Here is a 19,834-nt window from a genome sequence, read left to right as displayed (position 1 = left end):
AAAGATAAAATTTATTTCTGCCTTTGAAGAAGAAAATAAAGGCGCTTCAGATACATTAGGCTAGGTAAAATTTGTCAAAATTTTAAATTAATAAATTCATCTGTTCAGCTAAAATGGAGACCTTTCTTTTTTCCCAACTGTATTACAGCAGAACATCGGTTATCTGGAATAATTTGAAAGGCCAATCTTTCTTCTTTTTTTAATTAATGGTAGTACAGTAAGCTCCAGTTATAGTGATCACGTTTGAAAATTGAATTTTGATTATAATAAGCGAAAGATTGGGTTTACTACCTGTTTATAACAGATTGTACAAACAAAAAGCCCAATAAACTGAAAACTGCAAATTGTTTTTATTGTTTTATGGTTGTGACCTCTAGAATTCTCTTCAGAATAGAAAAATATCACAGATACTACTAGGTTTTCTCGGAAACCATGAGTGGATTTCAGATTTGATAAGAATAATATCGGCCTATGAAAATTTAGGAAATCTCTCTCCAAAGAGTTATTGTGGAGACTTCAACAATTTACGACACCAAGAAAAATTCTAATGCTATAACAGAATTTCTGTCGATTATGGATAGTGAAGGAAGATCTGGCAGAAAAAAGATTATGTTGAAACCTGAAAATGCTGCTTTAGAGAGTGCACTCACTTTTTTTTTTTTTTTCCAGAGCGAAGTTTAGGTGAACCAATGTTTGGCTCAATGTTGTGTGAAAAAGCATTGGATTTTAATCAAAAATTAATAGGTGATGAAGATTTTAAGGCAAGCACCTTTAAACTGAGATATAGTATACGTGAACTAGATATTCAAGGCAAGAAACTTTCAGCAGATGAATCGGCAGCAGTGTCCTTTGAAAACTAAGTTTGCTTCAGTTATAGCAGATTATGAGAAAGAAAACGTTTATAATGTTGATGAGATGGGCTTCTTATGGAAAGCATTACTGAGAAAAACCCTAGCCACTAAAAGAGAACTGCCTGCACTAAGTTTTAAGATGAGAAAAGAGCGAGTTACAATTGCTGTGTGTGTGTGTGTGTGTGAAAATTGTCCGTGCTCATTATCGGTAAGTCTAAAAAAACAGAGCGTGTAAAAATCTTTCTAATTTTCATGTTTTGTATAAAAATGCCTGGATGGGTGTTTCTGTTTTCCGAGATTGGTTTATAATTGTTTTTAAATTTAATTATTCTTATTTAATTAATTTTACTAGGAAAATTATCTAGAAAATTTTCTGGTTTAATTATCCAGAAAATTTGGCTATCCGGAAGAGATCTGACGTCGGTTATTGCAGATAACTGACGCTCTACTGTACCTGCATTATAATGGTAAAATGGCCTTTAACTGCAATGTCAGAAATGCTGGTTGCATGGATTATTTATTAGAATTGTAAATGTTTTTAGTGAATAATTTGTTTTAATTTTATATTATTAGTGTCAGAAAATTTATTTTTTGTGTCTGTTAAATTACTGGTCATCTTTTTTTACTAGTAAGTTTCAGGAATAAAAAGTGTGTATTAATGAATTTTATTGTTCTTTTAGTCACTTTAATGAAATGACATCTCATGGTCAATCTGTTCGACCAAGAACAGGTTCCAGTCCAGTTCCTCCTAATCCATCTCCAAATTCATCAAGGCCATTGAGTCCAGGTAAAAAAAAACAAAAAAAACCACTTTGAAAAAATTTTTTGTTGCAAAATAAACTATTCTTAAAATATATAAAGAATTAAATCTGGAAACTGTTGTAAATGACAAAATACCAGGAAAAAATCAAGTGTAATTATTAAACACTACATTAGAATAAATCTGAAAAGAAGGATCCATAAAACAAGTACACTTGACAATTTTTTTAAAATCTCAAAAGGATGCCAAAAAAAATAAAAAAAAAATGTACTGTTGTGTTTATAAACAGTAATATAGAACAGTGAGCCATTACAAGATGACAGGTGTGCCACAAACTTTGATGAAACTGTATACCTATAAATAATACTATACCTATTATGATTAGAAATTGACAACTGAGAACTTTTACCTATTGTAAGAAATTAACTGTACATTATTTACTCCCAATTATAGTTTTTATATATGTTTATAATGCTACTCATTGTTATATTTCACAATGCGCCATTTTTACTGAAACAATCTTGTACCTGTGGGACAGTAAATTATTTTTTGCATGAGTATCCAACACTTGCTTTCTGAAGTTATTGTCTGTTTGTCCTTCCAAGATTTCTCATTATGTCACTGTGCTGAGTGAAATAAGATGCCACTTGTTAAAATTAGATACATACGTTCTGTTCCTTAAAAGTATAAGGATTCGCAAAACATCCCCCATCTTTTTTCGGAAAGATATGCCAACTTAGTTGGCATATCTTTCTGATATTTTCGTTCATTTCAGTGAGCTGAACTGAAAAATGCAAGGCAAGAACAAAACTCTTTTTATGAGTATGGATAAGATAGATTCAAGGCTTTCAGAATAAGCTGGATTTGTGGATTACAATGCATTGCAAATGGGTCATTCGAGATGTTCCCAACTGTATGGACACTTGCTGCTGGTAATAAAGTGGTGATGGACTTCATTAAAGAACATTTAGATAACTTGCAGCAGAAGTACGACTATTTCTACTGGACTTGTGATCCATTTGTTGCTGATGCAAAATCTCTTCCGATGAATGTACAAGAGGAACTAACAGATTTGGAGGCAGACAGAACATTACGATTAAAACATTGTGAAGCGCAGTTCGACACATTTTGGTTGGCAATAAGGAAAGAATACCCTGCTAGCTGCGAGATGGCAATTAATGTGTTATTACCATTTTCAACTACAGACTTTATGATTGTCTCTGACCATCCACATGTTCCTTTCTCTCAGCCAACAGTAGCATTAGTTAAAGTGATTTTTTGTGTTGTGCTTTAATCAATATGTACAATTTCCATTATAAAAATTGTCTTTCAGAGAGGTAAATAGCTTAGTTACATAGCAGAAATTTCAACTTCTGAGGTCTTGGAACAAATTACCAAAAAACAATGTGTTATTGGGTTCACATTACGATATTTTCACAATACAATGGTGTCTCTGGAATGGATTAATATCGAAAAGCGGTGATTCACTGTACTTACTTGTACTCAGTTTGAATTAGCAAGGATATACTGTAGTTTGCACTGTTGTGTTAAATTGTATGAAATGGACATGGTCACATTATTCTATGTTTAGATATTGCAGTATAGCTATATATGTGATACTTTAGCCAAATCAGTTACTTAAGTAGCATAGGTCGTGTAAAAACTTCAGTTGCACTTTGAAGAAATGCATAGTTATGTGATCATAAAATGTGTTCTCTATATAGGTTTGAGCCTTGGAAATGCTCGAGAAGCATTCAACCCACCAAGTCCTTTAGGTCGCTGTCCTCACTGTAACCAGCCTCTGTTTTATCTGGCAGCTCCTGGCCATATGCCAAGTCCTTCTCCACCTTTAGTCCCAGTACTAGGCACTCATCCTTCAGTACGTATTTTCAGTGTTTTATTTTTTAGTTTTAATTTTTAGTAATTAAATCAAATGAAAGATGCCAAATATGCTAATAACATTTTTTGATCACCCCACTATTATTGAGAACTAGTTTAATGTGGTTTTGTTTATTTTTCATTCTACTCTACGCATGCCATTTGGCAAATTGGGGAAGGGAGATGTTTTTAAAATTTTATGATTTTTTTTTTTTTTTTTAATTGAAATGGTGAAAAGGAAGAAAAAAAATGTATAAAATTGCTTAGCACTTCCTTGAGGTTTTTTTTTTTTTTTTCCCCTTTCTCTCTCTCTCAAGGAACTTGGAAATTTAAAAATTGAAAATTTCATTTAAAAGAATTTAAAAAAAGAGATTTTTTTTTTTTTTGCCTGATGCCAGACTTGTCCTTTTTATTTATATGTGTTATATATGATACAGTTTCATCATACAGATCTGAATTACAACAATTTTTCCAAATTTTGGCTTATGTAAGCCCATGTCACCTTGAATCATCATGTTGAAAGAATATGCCTTCCTGTGACAATTCTTGAAACTGTTGTAAATATAAAAATGGTTATTGTTACTTGTAAATACAATTAACAGATGGCAGCACAACCCTATAGAGCAGTGTTTCTTAACCTGTGTGCTGCGGAAAATGCGACTAAAAAAAAAAAGTTTGATTTTACCAGCATGTTGGGTAATTGTGAAAAGTATTTTGGGAGATTAAGCTTGGAAAAAAATGACAGTACCACTTTCGAACAGCACAATTAGCAGGCGTATAAAAGAAATGCTGATGATTTTGAAGAACAAGTTGTTTGACATATTAATAATTTTGGCAACTGTTTGCCTTTCAAGTAGATAATTCTACAGGTATTAGTGGGAAAGCCCAATTAATAGCATTTGTCAGGTTTATTGAAAACAGCACAATTATTAATCTCTTTTTTTTTTTTTTTTTTTTTTGTAAAGAACTCATTGAAATTACAACCAGCAAAGATATTTTCAAAGTAATGAATAATTATTTACGAAAGTGTGGTATGTTAATAGATGGCAGCACAACCCTGTGGTACAACGCCGGTACAAATGCCAACAACCCTGTCGTATGTTGGCATTTGTACCGATGGTGCTCCCGCAATGACAGGAGACACAATTCAAATACTATTACAACACACTGTTTTATACACAGAGAAGTTCTAGTAGCGAAGACAGTCATACCCGATTTAAAACTTGTACTTGATCGAGCGGTTAAAATAGTTAATATGTATTTTTGGAAAATTATGTGAGGAATGGAGTCTGTTCATTTTTCTTTAAAAATGCCTACTGAGGTTCGTTAGCTATCGAAAGGAAATGTACTTATGCATATATAAGAGTTCCGTGAGGAAATTCTCATATTTTTTTCACTGGAGCAGTTAGAATTTTGTGATTATTTAAGCGATGAAATTTGGTACTGTAAATTAGCTTTTCTAGCAAATTTATTTGCATAGCTGAATAGATTAAATATCAGTATGCAAGGCTCAGAGGAAAATTTACTCACTTCTACTGACAAGTTGCTCACCTTTAAAGAAAAGTTGAGTATATGGAAAAAATTGGTAATTAAAAAAAAATTAGAAATGTTTCCCTTGACTGCCAAAACACATTATACTAAAATAATTATTGTAATAAAAACGAAACATTACAGCTGCTATTAAAGATGAAAATTGAGCATTATTTCTCATCCCTTGATACCAAAAAATATTTGTGGGTAAGAGACTCATTTGCAACAAGAAACCTTCCAGAGTTAGAACTTAATTTGCGGGAGGAAGAAGGGTTGGCTGAGATCTGTAGTGACCAGTCGCTGGAAATTCACTTTAATAACTAATATTAGCAAATTTTGGATCAGAATTTAAAATGAATTTCCATGAATTTCGGAAAAAGCAATTAGAATTTTATTGCCATTTTCCACTTCCTACTTGTGTGAAACAGGGTTTTCCACTTTAAACGAGATTAAACAAAAAAAGAGAGAGAGAGACTAGTCAGTAGAAGAGAAGCTGAGAGTAAGCCAGTCCACAATAAATCCCTGTATTAAAAAACTACCATCAAACTCAACTGTCTCGCTGATTAAAATGTTAAAATTGTATGCTTTTTTGTTTTTATATAATTATGTTAATTTTTATATATATATATATATAAATATATATAATGAATAAGGCAAATAAATTAACTATTATAGCAAGATAAACCGTTATTATAGCAAATTATACAATAAAAAACTAAAAACTGAATGGATATATATATATATATATATATATATATATATTTTTTTTTTTTTTTTTCCTTTTAAATTTCATGCGATTCGTGTATGTTCAAAAAAGACATTAAACGCATTTAAAACAAATAATAAGTGTATTATTAAATATACCCAACAGAAGTAACTTCCAGTTTGGGAATATTGGCATTAGTAGAGGCACATGATGCAAGAAAGCAAGCTTATACAGCATCAGCCATGTATATATAGATATGTATTATAATTTTTATATGTATTTATAGTGTGTGTGTGAGAGAGAGAGTATAATAATGATTGTAGTGTGCCACAAAATTTTAGCCTCTTTAAAAGAGTAATAGTAATTGTGACCAGAACAATGAAAGGGTTGAGAAACACTGCTGTGGAGTTTCAAAACAGTCTGTATATATGCAGATAATTTGTTGAGACTGCTTTGAAACAACCTTCAAGATGTACTGTTTGTATATGTTTATACTCCTTTGGGCCCTTCACACGAAAAACATATATATACATATGTGCTTGTGAAAGGATTAATGCATTGATTACCATAATGCCAGTAAAAATTGTTAGAAGCTTCCAATTTTTTCCCTAAAAATATAATTATACTATTACCCATCATGTGGCCTAATGCTTAAAAAAAAAAAAAAAAGAGAGAGAGAGAGAGATAGAGACAGACAGTCACACAAATTCATTGGCTCGTGGCATTTAATGTGTTAAAGAGAAATATGTAGAATAAGACAAGCTGATTATTCAGATGGAAGTTGGCTAAAAGAAGTGTGAGAGATACATTAGATGTTGATAATTTTAGTTCCATCCAGAAACCTTTGCAAATTGGAAAACGTTTTCTATGTACAAAACTATTTTTTGGTACTGGCCTATATAGACTTAAGAAATTTTCGAAAGTTAGCACATGTTAAATCATTTGTATGCTGTTTGAACACAGATAAAAAGGTAGGCGCCTCCGTAGCCAGGTGGGCAGGAGCAGCAGTGCGTAACACACGCTTCTTGATTAGACCGGGGTTCAAGACCGTGACCACCAAATACGGAGGATGCAGAAAGGTCAGGGAATGACCACTGCATATCCCCAGAACAATATGGCCTTAGTTGCTAATGCTTCTAAAAACCAAATAACATAAAAAGGTAGTTGCTCTCAGTATTTATCAGAAATTATTTTTATCCATAGAGCAACATATCATGCATCAACTCTTTCATATGTGTGTTGAGGTAGAAATCCATCCTGCTGTTGTTTGAACAAAAATCCTAAGCAGAAGCTAAAACTTTGTCAGAGCACTTTGTTAGTAACCTCTCCACCTTTCAAGGACAATTTGAAATTTGCATTAATAGCAACAAAGTTCTGCGTGTAATGACGTTGTTCACAGCTGGGATTGAACTTTATATGTAATTTTTATAATGCATTCATTAAAAGGCATTGTATGCCGGTCCCAGATAACTGACAAAGGAACACTTCGTTGTATTGGACTTTTGTTGACCCATGGAATCGCATACTGTATATAGTGATCCTTCTTTATAGTTTAAATATTATTTTTTGTTACTTTTTTTTGGAATGTAATTAAAAGTATTCTGATCTCATCACTAATTCATTATTGACTGAAGAAAACTTACAAGAGAAGTGTTGGAATGGGCTGTATACCTCTGAACTAAATTTAGATATTAGTCATCTATATTTCACTATAATAAGCACATCTTAACCAATAAAATTATATTTTTTATTTATTTATTTTTTTTTTTTTTGTTTCTTTGTTTTGTTTTGTCAGTAGACTTTTTATAGCTTCTGGCACTAGTTTCATATTTCAGAGTTCACTCATTCAAAAACCTTTTGGAGGAAGTTTTTGTTCATTCACCTCTGTGCTCAAGTCTAATGGAAGGTTATAAAAAATGACATGCACCATGATTGTTTATCATCTGAATCTCAACCGTCTTCCCCACATGTAAATTCTTTATTTCTTGGGTAAAGTTGTTAGCAAGTGACAATTTTTTTTTTTTTTTTTTTCCCTCCCCTTCCATGTGTGTGCTGCCATTACTATTATGATAAGGTTGGAAGTCATCATTTGTTTATGGAAACTTCAGTTTGCTTTGGGCTTGCTACTAGCACATTCTGCTTTATTTTGAATTTACATAGTGTTGAAAACAATATTGGTGCATAATTTTTCACTCTCGTGTACAGGTTTTCCCTTGAGTTCGGAGTTTTTGATATGCAATGTTTTTTGAGTTAGTGCAAACCTATTGGTGGGGGGGGGGAGAAGATGATATCCACTGGAAGCAACTAATTGCAAATTGTGATCATGAACAACTATGACCAATAAAAATGAACACTACAAAATTAATGATGAAAATTGATTCTACAATTAAAGTGTGATTCTGCAACCGGAGTACCAAGATATCTCAATATTCAAAATAAAACAAAAATCATAAAAATAAGAAAGAACCAAAGCTCCAGCAGTGCAAACACACAACTCCTCACCCAAAGAGGTGCATGCTGACATCTACCAAGAAGAGTTCCAATTTTGCAATAAATTAAATTAAAAAATGAAAACAAGGAACCCACTAACACCACCACCTCCTCAGGAAACTCCAGCACTTGTGAACTCCAAAAGAATTATTTCATTCCTTGATCACTATTCAGAGAAAGGTCACTGGGTGTCCCTATATGATCTGCATACAAAATGAAAAATAAACTAAGCTCAATGATATAGCATGTGCCAAGCCTGTATAGTTAAATGAATGTAACAGACAAAATCAAATAAAATAATAAAAAAAGTAGCAGCTTTTGTTACCCCAAAAGCTTCTTCGTTGTATTGAAAACTTATTAAATTTATTTTAATTACTGCTTCCACTGGCTCTACTGTATTTTCTTCTTCTAGACAAAATCAAATTTGAATGTCAAAGCGGCAAATTAACATTAAATTGTAATAAATAGAATTAACATAAATGAATTAATCAGTTGTGAAAATCATTAGAGAAAACCAAATGATAGAATAACTTAAAACATAATGAAGAAAACAAGGGGTAGTAATGAGCATTCAGAATAAAGAGAAAAGAGTAGAAGAGAGGAAATATAGAAATCAAGGAGGAAACTAAAGAAAATGCAACAGACTCGTATTCCATATCAAAAAGTAACTTTATTATAAAGACAAGTGTAGTTGTCTTTGAGACTAGTGTATAAAATTGATTATAATGAAACTGATGGGGCAAATTAGTGCTACAGTAGGGCTATACTTGACAAGATATGATTCTGCTACCTGAGCACCAAGGTACTATAATATTAAAAATGAAATAAAATCTTAAAAATAAGAAAGAAACATTGCAACACTCATCACCAGATGTGAAAATGCAAAACTGCCTGGTTAAGTGCAGTGACCATGACATTATGCATAGCTGCTACTCTTTGTTTACAATGGAGATGTGTTTTTGCAAAAAGATAATTTTTTGCCATCTTGTTCTCTTCACAAAAAATAGTGAAACTGCTTTATAATCTGAATTTTTTTTTCTTAATTTTGTTAACAAAATTATGAAAAATAGTTTGCCATAATTGTTCAGTTAGCCATTAAAAAGGGGGGGGGGGCAAACTTTATTCTGCATGTTTTCATTTTCACTATGCAAAGATGATATTTGTCTTCAATTTAGAAAGCAGAAAAGATTAATAAAAGAGAACTTAAATTTATTAAAACACTAATATAATTAGACTTATTTTCAAAAAAAAAAAAGTGCATTCCAACTCCTGAATTCTAATGCCAATAGAGTGAGAAATATGAGGGATGATCATTTAATTCGTGGACTGATGAAAGATTTTATGTTTACCACGCAAACTTTCCATAATTGTTACTGCACTACTGAGCAGATTGTGTGCGCGTGCCAGTACTAGTCGAGCTAGTGTTGTGCGAAAAGTTTTTTTTTTTTTTTTTTTTTTTTAGCCACGTGTCATTGACGATCATTTTGAAGCAAGTATCATGTCAGATATTACAGATTAAACAGCAATATGTGATTCATTATTTTGTCAGATGAGGCTTAAATGCATTGAAACAGTTAAAGAGATGAATGAAATGTATGGTATTGAGTGACTTGGTAGGACGGCCATATTTAAATGCCACAAGCAATTTAGTGAAGGCCATGAGCCTTTTGCAGATGACCCAAGACTTGGTCAGCCTTCCTCTTCAACAACTCCTGAGTAAATTGCAAAAGCCCTGGAAAATCTTGGTTGAAGACAGGCAAATAACACTTCATGAATTAGCTGTGAGAATGTTCATTTCATATGGTAGTGCTCACAATATTGTGAAAGATCACCTGAAAATGTCATGAATTTGTGCCTGCTAGATTCCACACAGTTTGAATCCAGAACAAAAACAGCAAAGAGTAGACTTGTGCAAAGAAATGCTCAATCATTTTGAAACATGGCCAAGAGTTCTTGAATCAAATAGCAACATGTGATGAAACTTGGATTTTTCACTATGGTCCAGAGACAAAACAACAATCGAGTGAGTGGAAGCATTCTGATTCACCAAGAACTAAGAAATTTCGAGCATCTTGTTCGGCTGATAAACAAATGGTTCTTGTGTTTTTTGACATAAAAGGAATTCTCGTTACACATTTTCCGCATCGTGGAACAACTATGGATAAGGAAGATTGCCATGAGGTTATCATAGTCAAACCTTTCTGTGCCATTCATGAAAAAAAAATCAAGAACTTTCCGGTGTGAAGTGGTTTCTCCATCAAGACAATGCCAGTCCCCCATAGGGCTAATATTGTGCTGCCAGTGATCACTGCCATAGGTGCCAAGGTTCTGCTACATCCCCTTTATTCACTGGACTTAGCCTCGTGTGATTTCATCTTGTTTCCATATCTGAAGAAAGTTCTGAAAGGCAAGCCTTTCGTGTCTAACAACAACACTCACAGAGCCATAACGGAAGCACTTCAGTCTTTTGAAAACTCGCTTGCAAGAAGCATTTATTGCATGGGTACAAATCGGTGGCGAGAGTGTGTAGAGTTCAAGGGAGAGTATTTCAAGGAGGAGAAATCCACAAAAGATTCAGATAATGACAATTAAGATAAGATCTTGCACCAGTCTGCAAATTAAATGAACATCCCTTGCACAAGCCAAAATGCCATCCTCCTCTGTCAGTTACAGTTACAAAAGACCAATGAGAGACAAGTGCATAAACACTGTGTTGAATGTCAAAACAGGTTGACACCATAAAGCTTTACTTACTTTATTTACTTGCAAAAAAAATAAATAATAATAAATAAAACAAAAAATAAAAGCTTAGTACACATTTACACATTGTACCATCAAAATGATTTATGTGCTGGTATTATCCAATGTGCAGTCCAATGAAGTTTAACAACTTCAAATATTTAATACATACATAGCACTCATGGCAAAAGCTGTTTGACTTTAAAATAATTATGGTAAATTGCAGATTTTGTTTGGCAGCCAGTGACTTTTTGTTGTGGATTCCTGAGACCAAAGCATGTTCCCTTGTGGCATTCAAGTCTGCTTGTTCCAAACAGAATTTATAAAAAGCAAGTTGCAAGACTGGGTTATCAGACATATTAAGTTAACTGTTGTTTAACTTAAATACAATCATATTTGGAGAACCAATTCATCATCCAATAATATTTGGAAGAAAGAGCTTTTTTTTTAACCAAAAAGGGGGGGAAAAAAGTTTTCAGTATTTTTTATTATCATTAAAGATAAAGAAATAGATATTTTGCAGATCAATTCTGTCAATTTCAGTATGAGAACCTACTATTCCTCATAGTAGTGTCAAGTGTCAGAAAATATTCAACCAGGTGAAAAAAAAAACAATTGGATCTTCTCTTTCTTGCACAGTTTTGAAATGCTCTTGACAAGCTAAGTCTGAACAGCAATGCCATTGTTATAAACAACACTTTGACTCAGCATTTCTAAAGGTGTGCAAAGTCTGCTACAGTATCTTTCTTGAAGCAGTTTTAATCAGTTGATGTGTTGAGACAATCCAAGCAGAAATCCACAGACAGAAAAATGTTAGGTAACAATCCTGTGGCTGTGTTTTAAATTTCACTGACAAAATACATTTTATATTAATTTCTAGTGTACTGTGGACTTCCAAAAAAGCCTCCTTTCTCCAAAAAAATTTCTGGTTTTCCTCCTGTTTTTTTTTTTTTTTTTGGAAGAACTGCTTTTTTGGAACAGCTGTAAACTTTGAAAGTTAAAAGTTGACAGTTGTTATGTGTTAGTGAGTTTTGTTCATTGTTTTTCGTTTTATATTTAGATTATATAGGGACACCTATTAATCTTTGGCTGGGTAGAAGTCAATGAAATGTGATCATTTTGAAGAGTTTCACAATAGAAGTGGCACTCTTCCTTTGGTGTTTGGTAGGTGTGAACATATGCCTCCTTTGGTGGGGAATCATGCATTTGCACTGCTGGGGTTAGTTTTTCTTTGTTTCTTTCTTATTTTTTTATGATTTTGTTTTGAATATTTAGAGTATTTTGGTACTCAGGTCACAGAATATAGACTTTCCAAATATAACCCTAGCAGTAGTCTTTAAGGCATAATTATATTTGTCCTTATAGTAAAGTTATATATATAACCATATCATAAATTTTGGGTAGAATGTAATTTTTTTTAGTAAATATTATTGCAGCCCTAGCATTGATGGTGTTATTAGTAGACAAAAGGATTGAGTTGAGATTTAGTGATGCTAAGAGTCCTGTAAGGAATTACAATTCAACCGTGATGTGATATAGGTGTCATAAGACAACTTTAACATCCACATTGTAAGCACAGTACATTATAGCCAAAAATAAAATTTAACCAGGTTTTTACCCCCCTCCTGGCAGGTACCCCTTGAGTTACGTGACTAAGGTATTCCTGGAAATCATCATATAGGCGAATGCCAAGTCTCAGAAATATTTAATTCTGTAATTGAGAGAATATACCACAGAAAAGAAAACAATACCTCGGTGGTCCACCCTTTGGAAACCATTTCAGTAGCTGGTCCTGCTCTGTGAGGTATAAGTTTGCTTCTACTGGTAACATGTTCACCCTGGTTCTTTTCTCAATGACAAGACAGCAAATTTTCCTGGTTCATTTTACTCAACCTCTTGTTGAGTAAAATGAACCAGGGTGAACATGTTACCAGTAGAAGCAAACTTTATTTACCAGTAGAAGCAAGCTCCATTTTTTTTTTTTTTTTTTTTTTTTTTTAATAGTCCCTCTTGGGGGACGTGATCATACTCTCATTATAACTAGGCACAGTATATCACAGTTTCTACTGTGTTACCAAATTTAAGGAAATGAAAACACTAATTGTGAGAGGTAGAGTGGACAAAATCCAATTGATACATGCACATTGCAGAGGTTGCTGCGATAGTAGTGCTTTGGCCCTATGCATGAATGTTAACATTGTCGAATTTCACTGTGCAAAGCAACTCCTTACTGGTAATTTGTAACTCAGTCCCTTTATATAGAAATTCTTGCACAAATAGAAGTAGGATTTTGCATTGATTTGAATTAGTCACATATAATTGGAAGTCTCAATAGTTTCGTATCCTTCTTCCCAAATAAGGAAAAATGTAACTGTGGATGGATTAGAATTTCGCCACTTAATTTTTTAAAGGGCTTTTTTTGCTCTCCAATTAATAGTTATAATTTTCTATATTACTCTACAGGGAGCAATACCAATTCCAGGGAAACCAAAACCGGCATCCCAAGAAAAGTTTGTGAAGCCTGCAGCTCCACCACCAATTCCCCATCCTGGTCCCCATTCTTCAATGGGACCTGGTGGGCATCCACTTGGACATATGGGTCACCTTCCTGGAGACAGAAGCTAAACTCTTGGTACCAATGTGTGAGGTAACATTTAAAGTCCAGTTTTATAACTTGGCAGCCAGTACTTCAGCTTGCCATTAGGTGAAGTTGCAGACCCTAGCTGTTAAAGTGCCATTGATCAGTGGCCAAACAGTTGGCAGTAGGGTAATTCCTAACTCTTGTTTTAAACTTCAAGTGTGTTGCTAAGGGTTGTTATTGACTCTGCTGATCTTTGAGAGTCATTTAATATGGGTTGTGCCTTGCTTCATATGTTGTGAATGGCATGCATCAAAAAAAATAAAATAATAATAATAATAAAGTATGCTTTCAAGATAGGGGATAATCTGTTCCTTAACTTATCCAGTTATCTCAAGATTCTGTAACCATTCAAAATATTAAAAGTAAATAAATAATAATTTAAAACTATTTCATTTTTATTGACCAATATCTCTATATCAAGATTTTGGACTTTATTCAAAAAAAGGCAATTGCAGTCAAAAACGGGGCTAATTTTTTTTTTTATTATTATTATTTTTTTTTTCTCTCAGATTCAGAAGTTAGCTATGTTAGTTACTTTTTTTAAAAACTTTTTCTTTCATTGTTGTGAACTGTGCTAATTGTTCTTTTATTTCTTGTTGTAGTATTGATGCTGTGATTGTTGTATATGTACACAATATTATGGACGATCATTGAAAAATTATGGATGATGGTCACAGGATATTGTGACAGTTTATTCCTAAAAGGAATATGTATAATATCAGCAAGGTTGTTTTGTCTTTTTATTTTTCCTTTTTTTTTACCTTTGAGTGAGAAAGAAAAGGAAAGTTTTTATACAGGTAACCATTTAAAATTAATGAAGATGCTGTGCTCATTAATATCATTATCCTGTATGTCTGTGTGTGTAGCAAACTGGGAACACACTGTAATTGTTAATTTTCCTTCACTGTTTAAATACATTTCCCTGGTGTGTAATTTTATGAGCTGTAAGAGCAGGTTTTCTGTGTTGATGAAGTTTTGTTTTTATTAAAAGATAGTTTGGATTCACATAGCTTGCTCTGGAGGTGCTTATAGTTAGCCACCTGTTTCTAAATGATTATTTACCTCACTCCTTCCATTCTGGTTATGTGAATCTATGATATATTGGTGTGTATGTGAAAGATAAAGGGTTAATGAACATCATCCTAAAAGTGAAAATAAAACATTTGAATTTTTTTTTTTTTTTTTTTTTTTTTAGTAGATCAGTTTAAGTTCATTCCTGAAACTTTAGAATATTCAAAATTTCTACAGTCATTGTGCAAAGATTTTTATATAATTATAAATTACCTTTTTGTGTATATTGTATTGAGTGAGGTTGAACTATTTGTACATTGAGAGTGTGAAGACTTATGTTCATTTTTTTTTTTTTTCCCTTGAAAAGAAGTTTTATGTTTGGTGTACAAGTTGAAACCCATTTATTCTAATGCTTTCAGTTCCTCTCTTCCCACCACCATTGAAACAAATCAAACTCAGTGTCAGTTAATTTATACATTTCAAACACTTCAGTTTTAATGCACTTCTGAATTAATAGTTAGTCTTAATTTTTATCCTTTGTGGAATTTATCTGTAATTAATAACTTTCATTGTCATTTTAATCATAAGTCTGAATTATTCTCTTTTTTATTTCTATAAGTATCTTGAAATTCTTGTATCAGATTTATTACACAGTGTAATGTGTTTTGTTTAAGCTTTTCAAAATGGAATAGTTTTCTAGTTATGTAAATGTAATTTCAGATGTCATGAGTAATGAATCTTATCATGCAGCAGCCGGTTAACTTTTTTTATGTAAAATTTTTATCTTTTACATAAGTTTGTGCATCCTTTACATACAGCTTTCAATTCTGAAGCCATCACTTAATATTGTCTTGGTTTATCACGGAAGGGAATCATGTATTATAATTACCTCACTTGCTAAAAACAAAATGTAGAAAGAAGGTGTATGTAACATCTGTGATAAATGGACTTGTATATTTTAGATGCTAGTTGCTTAAAATGCAATTGAAAAATTGATGATAGACAAATTCTTTACTTCCATCTCTGCTGATCTGACCATGTAACTAGAACTATATTCTAAACATAGTAGTTCTTCAGAAACTCATCTTGTCTCTATGAACATTAGTCTTCTAACAAATGTAAGGTGCTGATATGAATTATATAACTAACAGACAAAATTTTCAAAAGAAAAAGCTTGAAATGATATAACAGAATATTTCATTGTCATTATACTTCTAGAGCAGCGTCTCTTGAAAGTGTTTGTAATAAATGCACATATATTATGTAATATCCATTCTCTTATCTATTGCAAATGTTATACCAGATAATTTGCAGATAGTTTTGAGAATCTGTATTTGGAAATTTGACTCAGTGAATATGTACTGTGATCTTTTGCCTTTTTTATACATATATATATATATATATATATATATATATATATAATATACAGCAGGTAGTTAACCACTTTTTAATCAAAAAAGTTTTTTTTAAACTATATTCAAGGAGTTACTCTCCTCTAGTGATGATTCTACATATAGTTCCAAAAGGATTACATTGTTTTTATTTAATCAAGTAAGTGCCCTGTGAAACTTATTCACAGTTGATTTACAAAAATTCCTTGTAAAGAATAGTAATAACAACTGGGGGTCATTTTTAAGGCTATATATTTCAAGTCCTTGGTAAATTAGACAAAATTGCTGTTTTGAATTAAAAAGCTGTTTTAATGTAAGTGGTGCCTTGAAAGATGAGTATAAAAGATCATTCTGGAATGCAATCCTTCCCCCCCCCCAAGCATATTACATCATTCATCAGTGGAATTATTTTGGGCTTTCTGCTCTCTATATTTACTTGGTCTTGGATCACTGAAATAAGGATTTTTTTGTGGTATTTTACTTACTTTATACACAATTGTTTCCTCTTGGAAATATGTGACTACCGTGGGGGCTAAAATAGCACAATTTTCTACAGACTTCTTCAGTAGCAAAACAGTTCATTTTGATATTTACAATTATCTAGTTTGACTAGAGTGGTTAAAAAAAAAAGACATCTGAAGTATAAATTATGTATAGTTATTTACAGAATTGTAGAGGTTCATAAATTCATCTAGGAAGAACTAGAGTAGGACATAGCAGTGCTGTAAGGGGATTGGTTATTGTTTGAACTTGAGATTCACTGTAGAGGATTGAATGGATAATTAATGGGGTGGGAAATGTCGTGGTTGCAGAGCTGGAAAATTGCACCATTCCTTCACCTGCAAATGCTGGGATCACTTGTGTGTGGTGGGGGAGCAATGTTCATTATCTTTGGCATTAGGATAACTGGATGCAATTATGGGGTGAGGAAGTGGAAGAGACTAAGAATCTTGGAGGTGAGAAGAGAAATAGAGAGAACACTGGTTCCCCAGTTCTTATTGATGACAAAGAGGTTGGAAAGAATATTTGCAGCTTCAGTTCAATGCAGTCTCTCTGGCAATTTGTTGTTGCCAGAATCCTGGGAGCTTTTAGTTAAAGCGTGGCATTATAGGAATCTGTAAGAGGCCACAATATTGGTTGAAGCTGCTAGTGATAGTAGTAGTGGCAAATGATGCAAGAAGGCAAGCTTATATAGCATCGGCCAAAAAAGACACGCACGCGCGTGCCCTTACCCTCCAAGAATTTGTCTAGTTCTTCCTTGAATTTATTCAAACCATTCACTTCCACAACAACTGATGGAGGCCTGTTCCAACAATCAACCACACGCTGGCTGAAGGCAAACTTCTACACATCTATCCTGCAACCATCCTTCCTCAACTTAAATTTATGACCCTCATATGTTGTCTCAGCAAGAGGAAGAATGCCATTCACATTCAGCTTACTCAATCCCTTCAAGGCCTTAAACATCTCAATCAGATCACCCCACAGGTGTCTTGTCTCCAGATGCTGCAATTTACAGAATTAACGCCTTTCTAGGTAAGAACACCCTTTTTGTTCCCTTCACCAATCTGGTTGCCCTTCTGTCACCCATTCCAGCAGATCTACATCCTTCTTAAAGTCAGGCCTCCAGACCTGTATACAATATTTTAGATGCAGCCTAACCATGGCTTTATACAAAGGCATGATCATCGCCTTATCCCTACAATCGAAGTTTCTGTATATCATTGAAAAATCCCAAGAGCTGTCCTGACAGCATGTCTACACTGCTCAAAGAATTTCATTTCCAACTGCACAATTACCCCCCGTGTCTTTTTCATTTTCTACTGTTCTGAGATTACTGCTACCCATGTGCAGTACCTTGCATTTGTCCATGTTAAACTTCAACTGCCATTTCTGAGCCCATCTACCTAATTTTTCTAAATCTTGTTCCAGTAGCATTCCGTCATTACTGTTGTTAACCATGCTGCTAACCTTTCTGTCATCTGCAAACTTTGGCATTAAGCCTGATATACCTTCAACAATATCATTAATAAATACTGAAAACAACAATGAGCCCAGCACTGAACCCTGGGGAACTCTACTGATAACATTAGCCCATTGATAACTTAACCATCCCTTTATCCATAGCAGTAACTTACCTGTAATGCCCCATTGCTCCAGTTTATACAGCAATCTTTTATGTGCAACAGTATCAAAAGCCTTCCTGAAATCCAAGTACAGCCACTCTCCGGCTTACGTAAGGGTTGCGTTCCACGGAACTTTACACAAGTTGAATTTTATGCAAGTTGGAATTTCCCTAAATGCTTATGCAGCACTCGCAACTATGTGTGCTGAATTTGATTGAAGCAAAAAATAAATGTTTGATGAACATGTAAATCGAATTATTTATTCGATTTTTTTATCTCACGCACAGGAAAAATTACAAAACTGTTAAATGTACAATAAAAAGATTAAGACAAGTGCCAGTACAAACACCTTATAATCAAAAATAATATGAGAAGCACAAGGCAGACAGCATAATAATGCTGGCATAGCGTTGATCAGGGTCTAAGGGCATGGAACTACAGCTGCTGATGTTGCTGACCACTGGTGGTAGCAGTATTGGAAACATTACTAGTCAAGATGCCTCACTAATTTCAAAATAGAATGTTTCCACGATTTTTTTTAAATTTGCACCAGCTGGCAAAAATTTATGTAAGTCAGGGAGTGGCTGAATATGATATCAGAATTATTTTTTGCATCCGGTTCCTTGGTCACTGCATCATAGTAACCTATCATATTGGTTAGACAAGACTGCCCCTTAACCAATCTATGCCGTGACTGCAGTATAATTGCATTCCTGTCTGGATGGTCCTGCATTACTTCTTTAACCAGTAACTCCATTATTTCCCCTGTAACAGATGTTAAACTGACAAGTCTGTACCTACTCATGTCACCTTTTGATCCCCTCCCCCTTTTTTTTTTTTTTGCACATCTCCAGTCCATATAAATTTCGCCTGAATCCAAGGATGCTCTCATAATTATGGCTAAGAGTTTGTTCACCTCCTTTGCTGCCTCCCTTAATATCATTGGATAGATTCCAGGTGCCTTTTTTATGTTCAGCTTTAACAATTTCTCTTCCAATTTCCTTTCAGTATCACAAAGTCATTTAGCTCTCCATTGGAGTTTGATAAACTTCTGACATTCCCTCCCAAAAGAATTCCTCAAATGTGAATGTAGATGCAAAATATCTATTCGATTTGTCAGCATCCTGAACAGGGTCGTCAACAGTTAATTCATAGACATCAAGCAGCCCAATGTGATTCAACTCCTTCCTTTTACTGTCAATGTAAGCATAGAAGTCATTGCTGCATTTTTTTTGGCTTTCTTCACCAGAGACATCTAATAATCTGCCTTAGCTTACCTAGCCTCCTTTTGTGACTTGATTACAGACTAATTTATATCTACCATAGGAGTCGATCACCTGGTAATTTATATGCATCCCATGCACTTTTCTTCTCTGCCACATTTGTCATTAGTTCATCTGACATCCATTTAGGTGTAAGCCTTGAACAGCGTTTCTTCATTGATATGAAAAGGTTAGTAGCTTCTTTGATTACTTAACCTGAATGCTTCCTGTTTAGAATTTTCTCTTGATAACATTAGTACACCTCGATTTCTGCCACCCAGTAGGTCCTGGGTGTTACCTGCAGATTCATGCAGAATCACTGCTTATGATCAACTCAACAGTATTACTTCCTCTTGTTGCTTCTCTAACATGCTGCTGTAGGCATGTTGCTGATTTTGGTTTGAATTAAGAACTATGGCTTAATATGCCACAGTCCTTGGTTCTGAATT

General features: G+C 33.6%; 1 protein-coding gene across 1 annotated transcript in view; it reads left to right on the top strand.

The window, feature by feature from the left end:
• LOC150083545 (coiled-coil domain-containing protein 6-like) overlaps positions 1–14,054 on the top strand; it is a 126,962-nt gene extending 112,908 nt beyond the window's left edge. The window contains exons 6-8 of the mRNA XM_090377351.1: positions 1,532–1,638; positions 3,336–3,490; positions 13,418–14,054. Of these exons, the coding sequence (XP_090233477.1) occupies positions 1,532–1,638; positions 3,336–3,490; positions 13,418–13,579 (424 nt within the window). The 3' untranslated portion in view covers positions 13,580–14,054. The remainder of the gene's footprint in view (positions 1–1,531; positions 1,639–3,335; positions 3,491–13,417) is intronic.
• The last annotated feature ends 5,780 nt before the right edge of the window (positions 14,055–19,834 follow it).

This window comes from Mastigoproctus giganteus, chromosome 7, assembly GCF_048544385.1.
Source record: "Mastigoproctus giganteus isolate SK-2022 chromosome 7, ASM4854438v1, whole genome shotgun sequence".
NCBI classification, from domain to species: Eukaryota; Metazoa; Arthropoda; class Arachnida; order Uropygi; family Thelyphonidae; genus Mastigoproctus; species Mastigoproctus giganteus.
The sequence above is the reverse complement of the archived record's forward strand: the minus strand, read 5'-3'. Positions and strand labels throughout refer to the sequence as shown.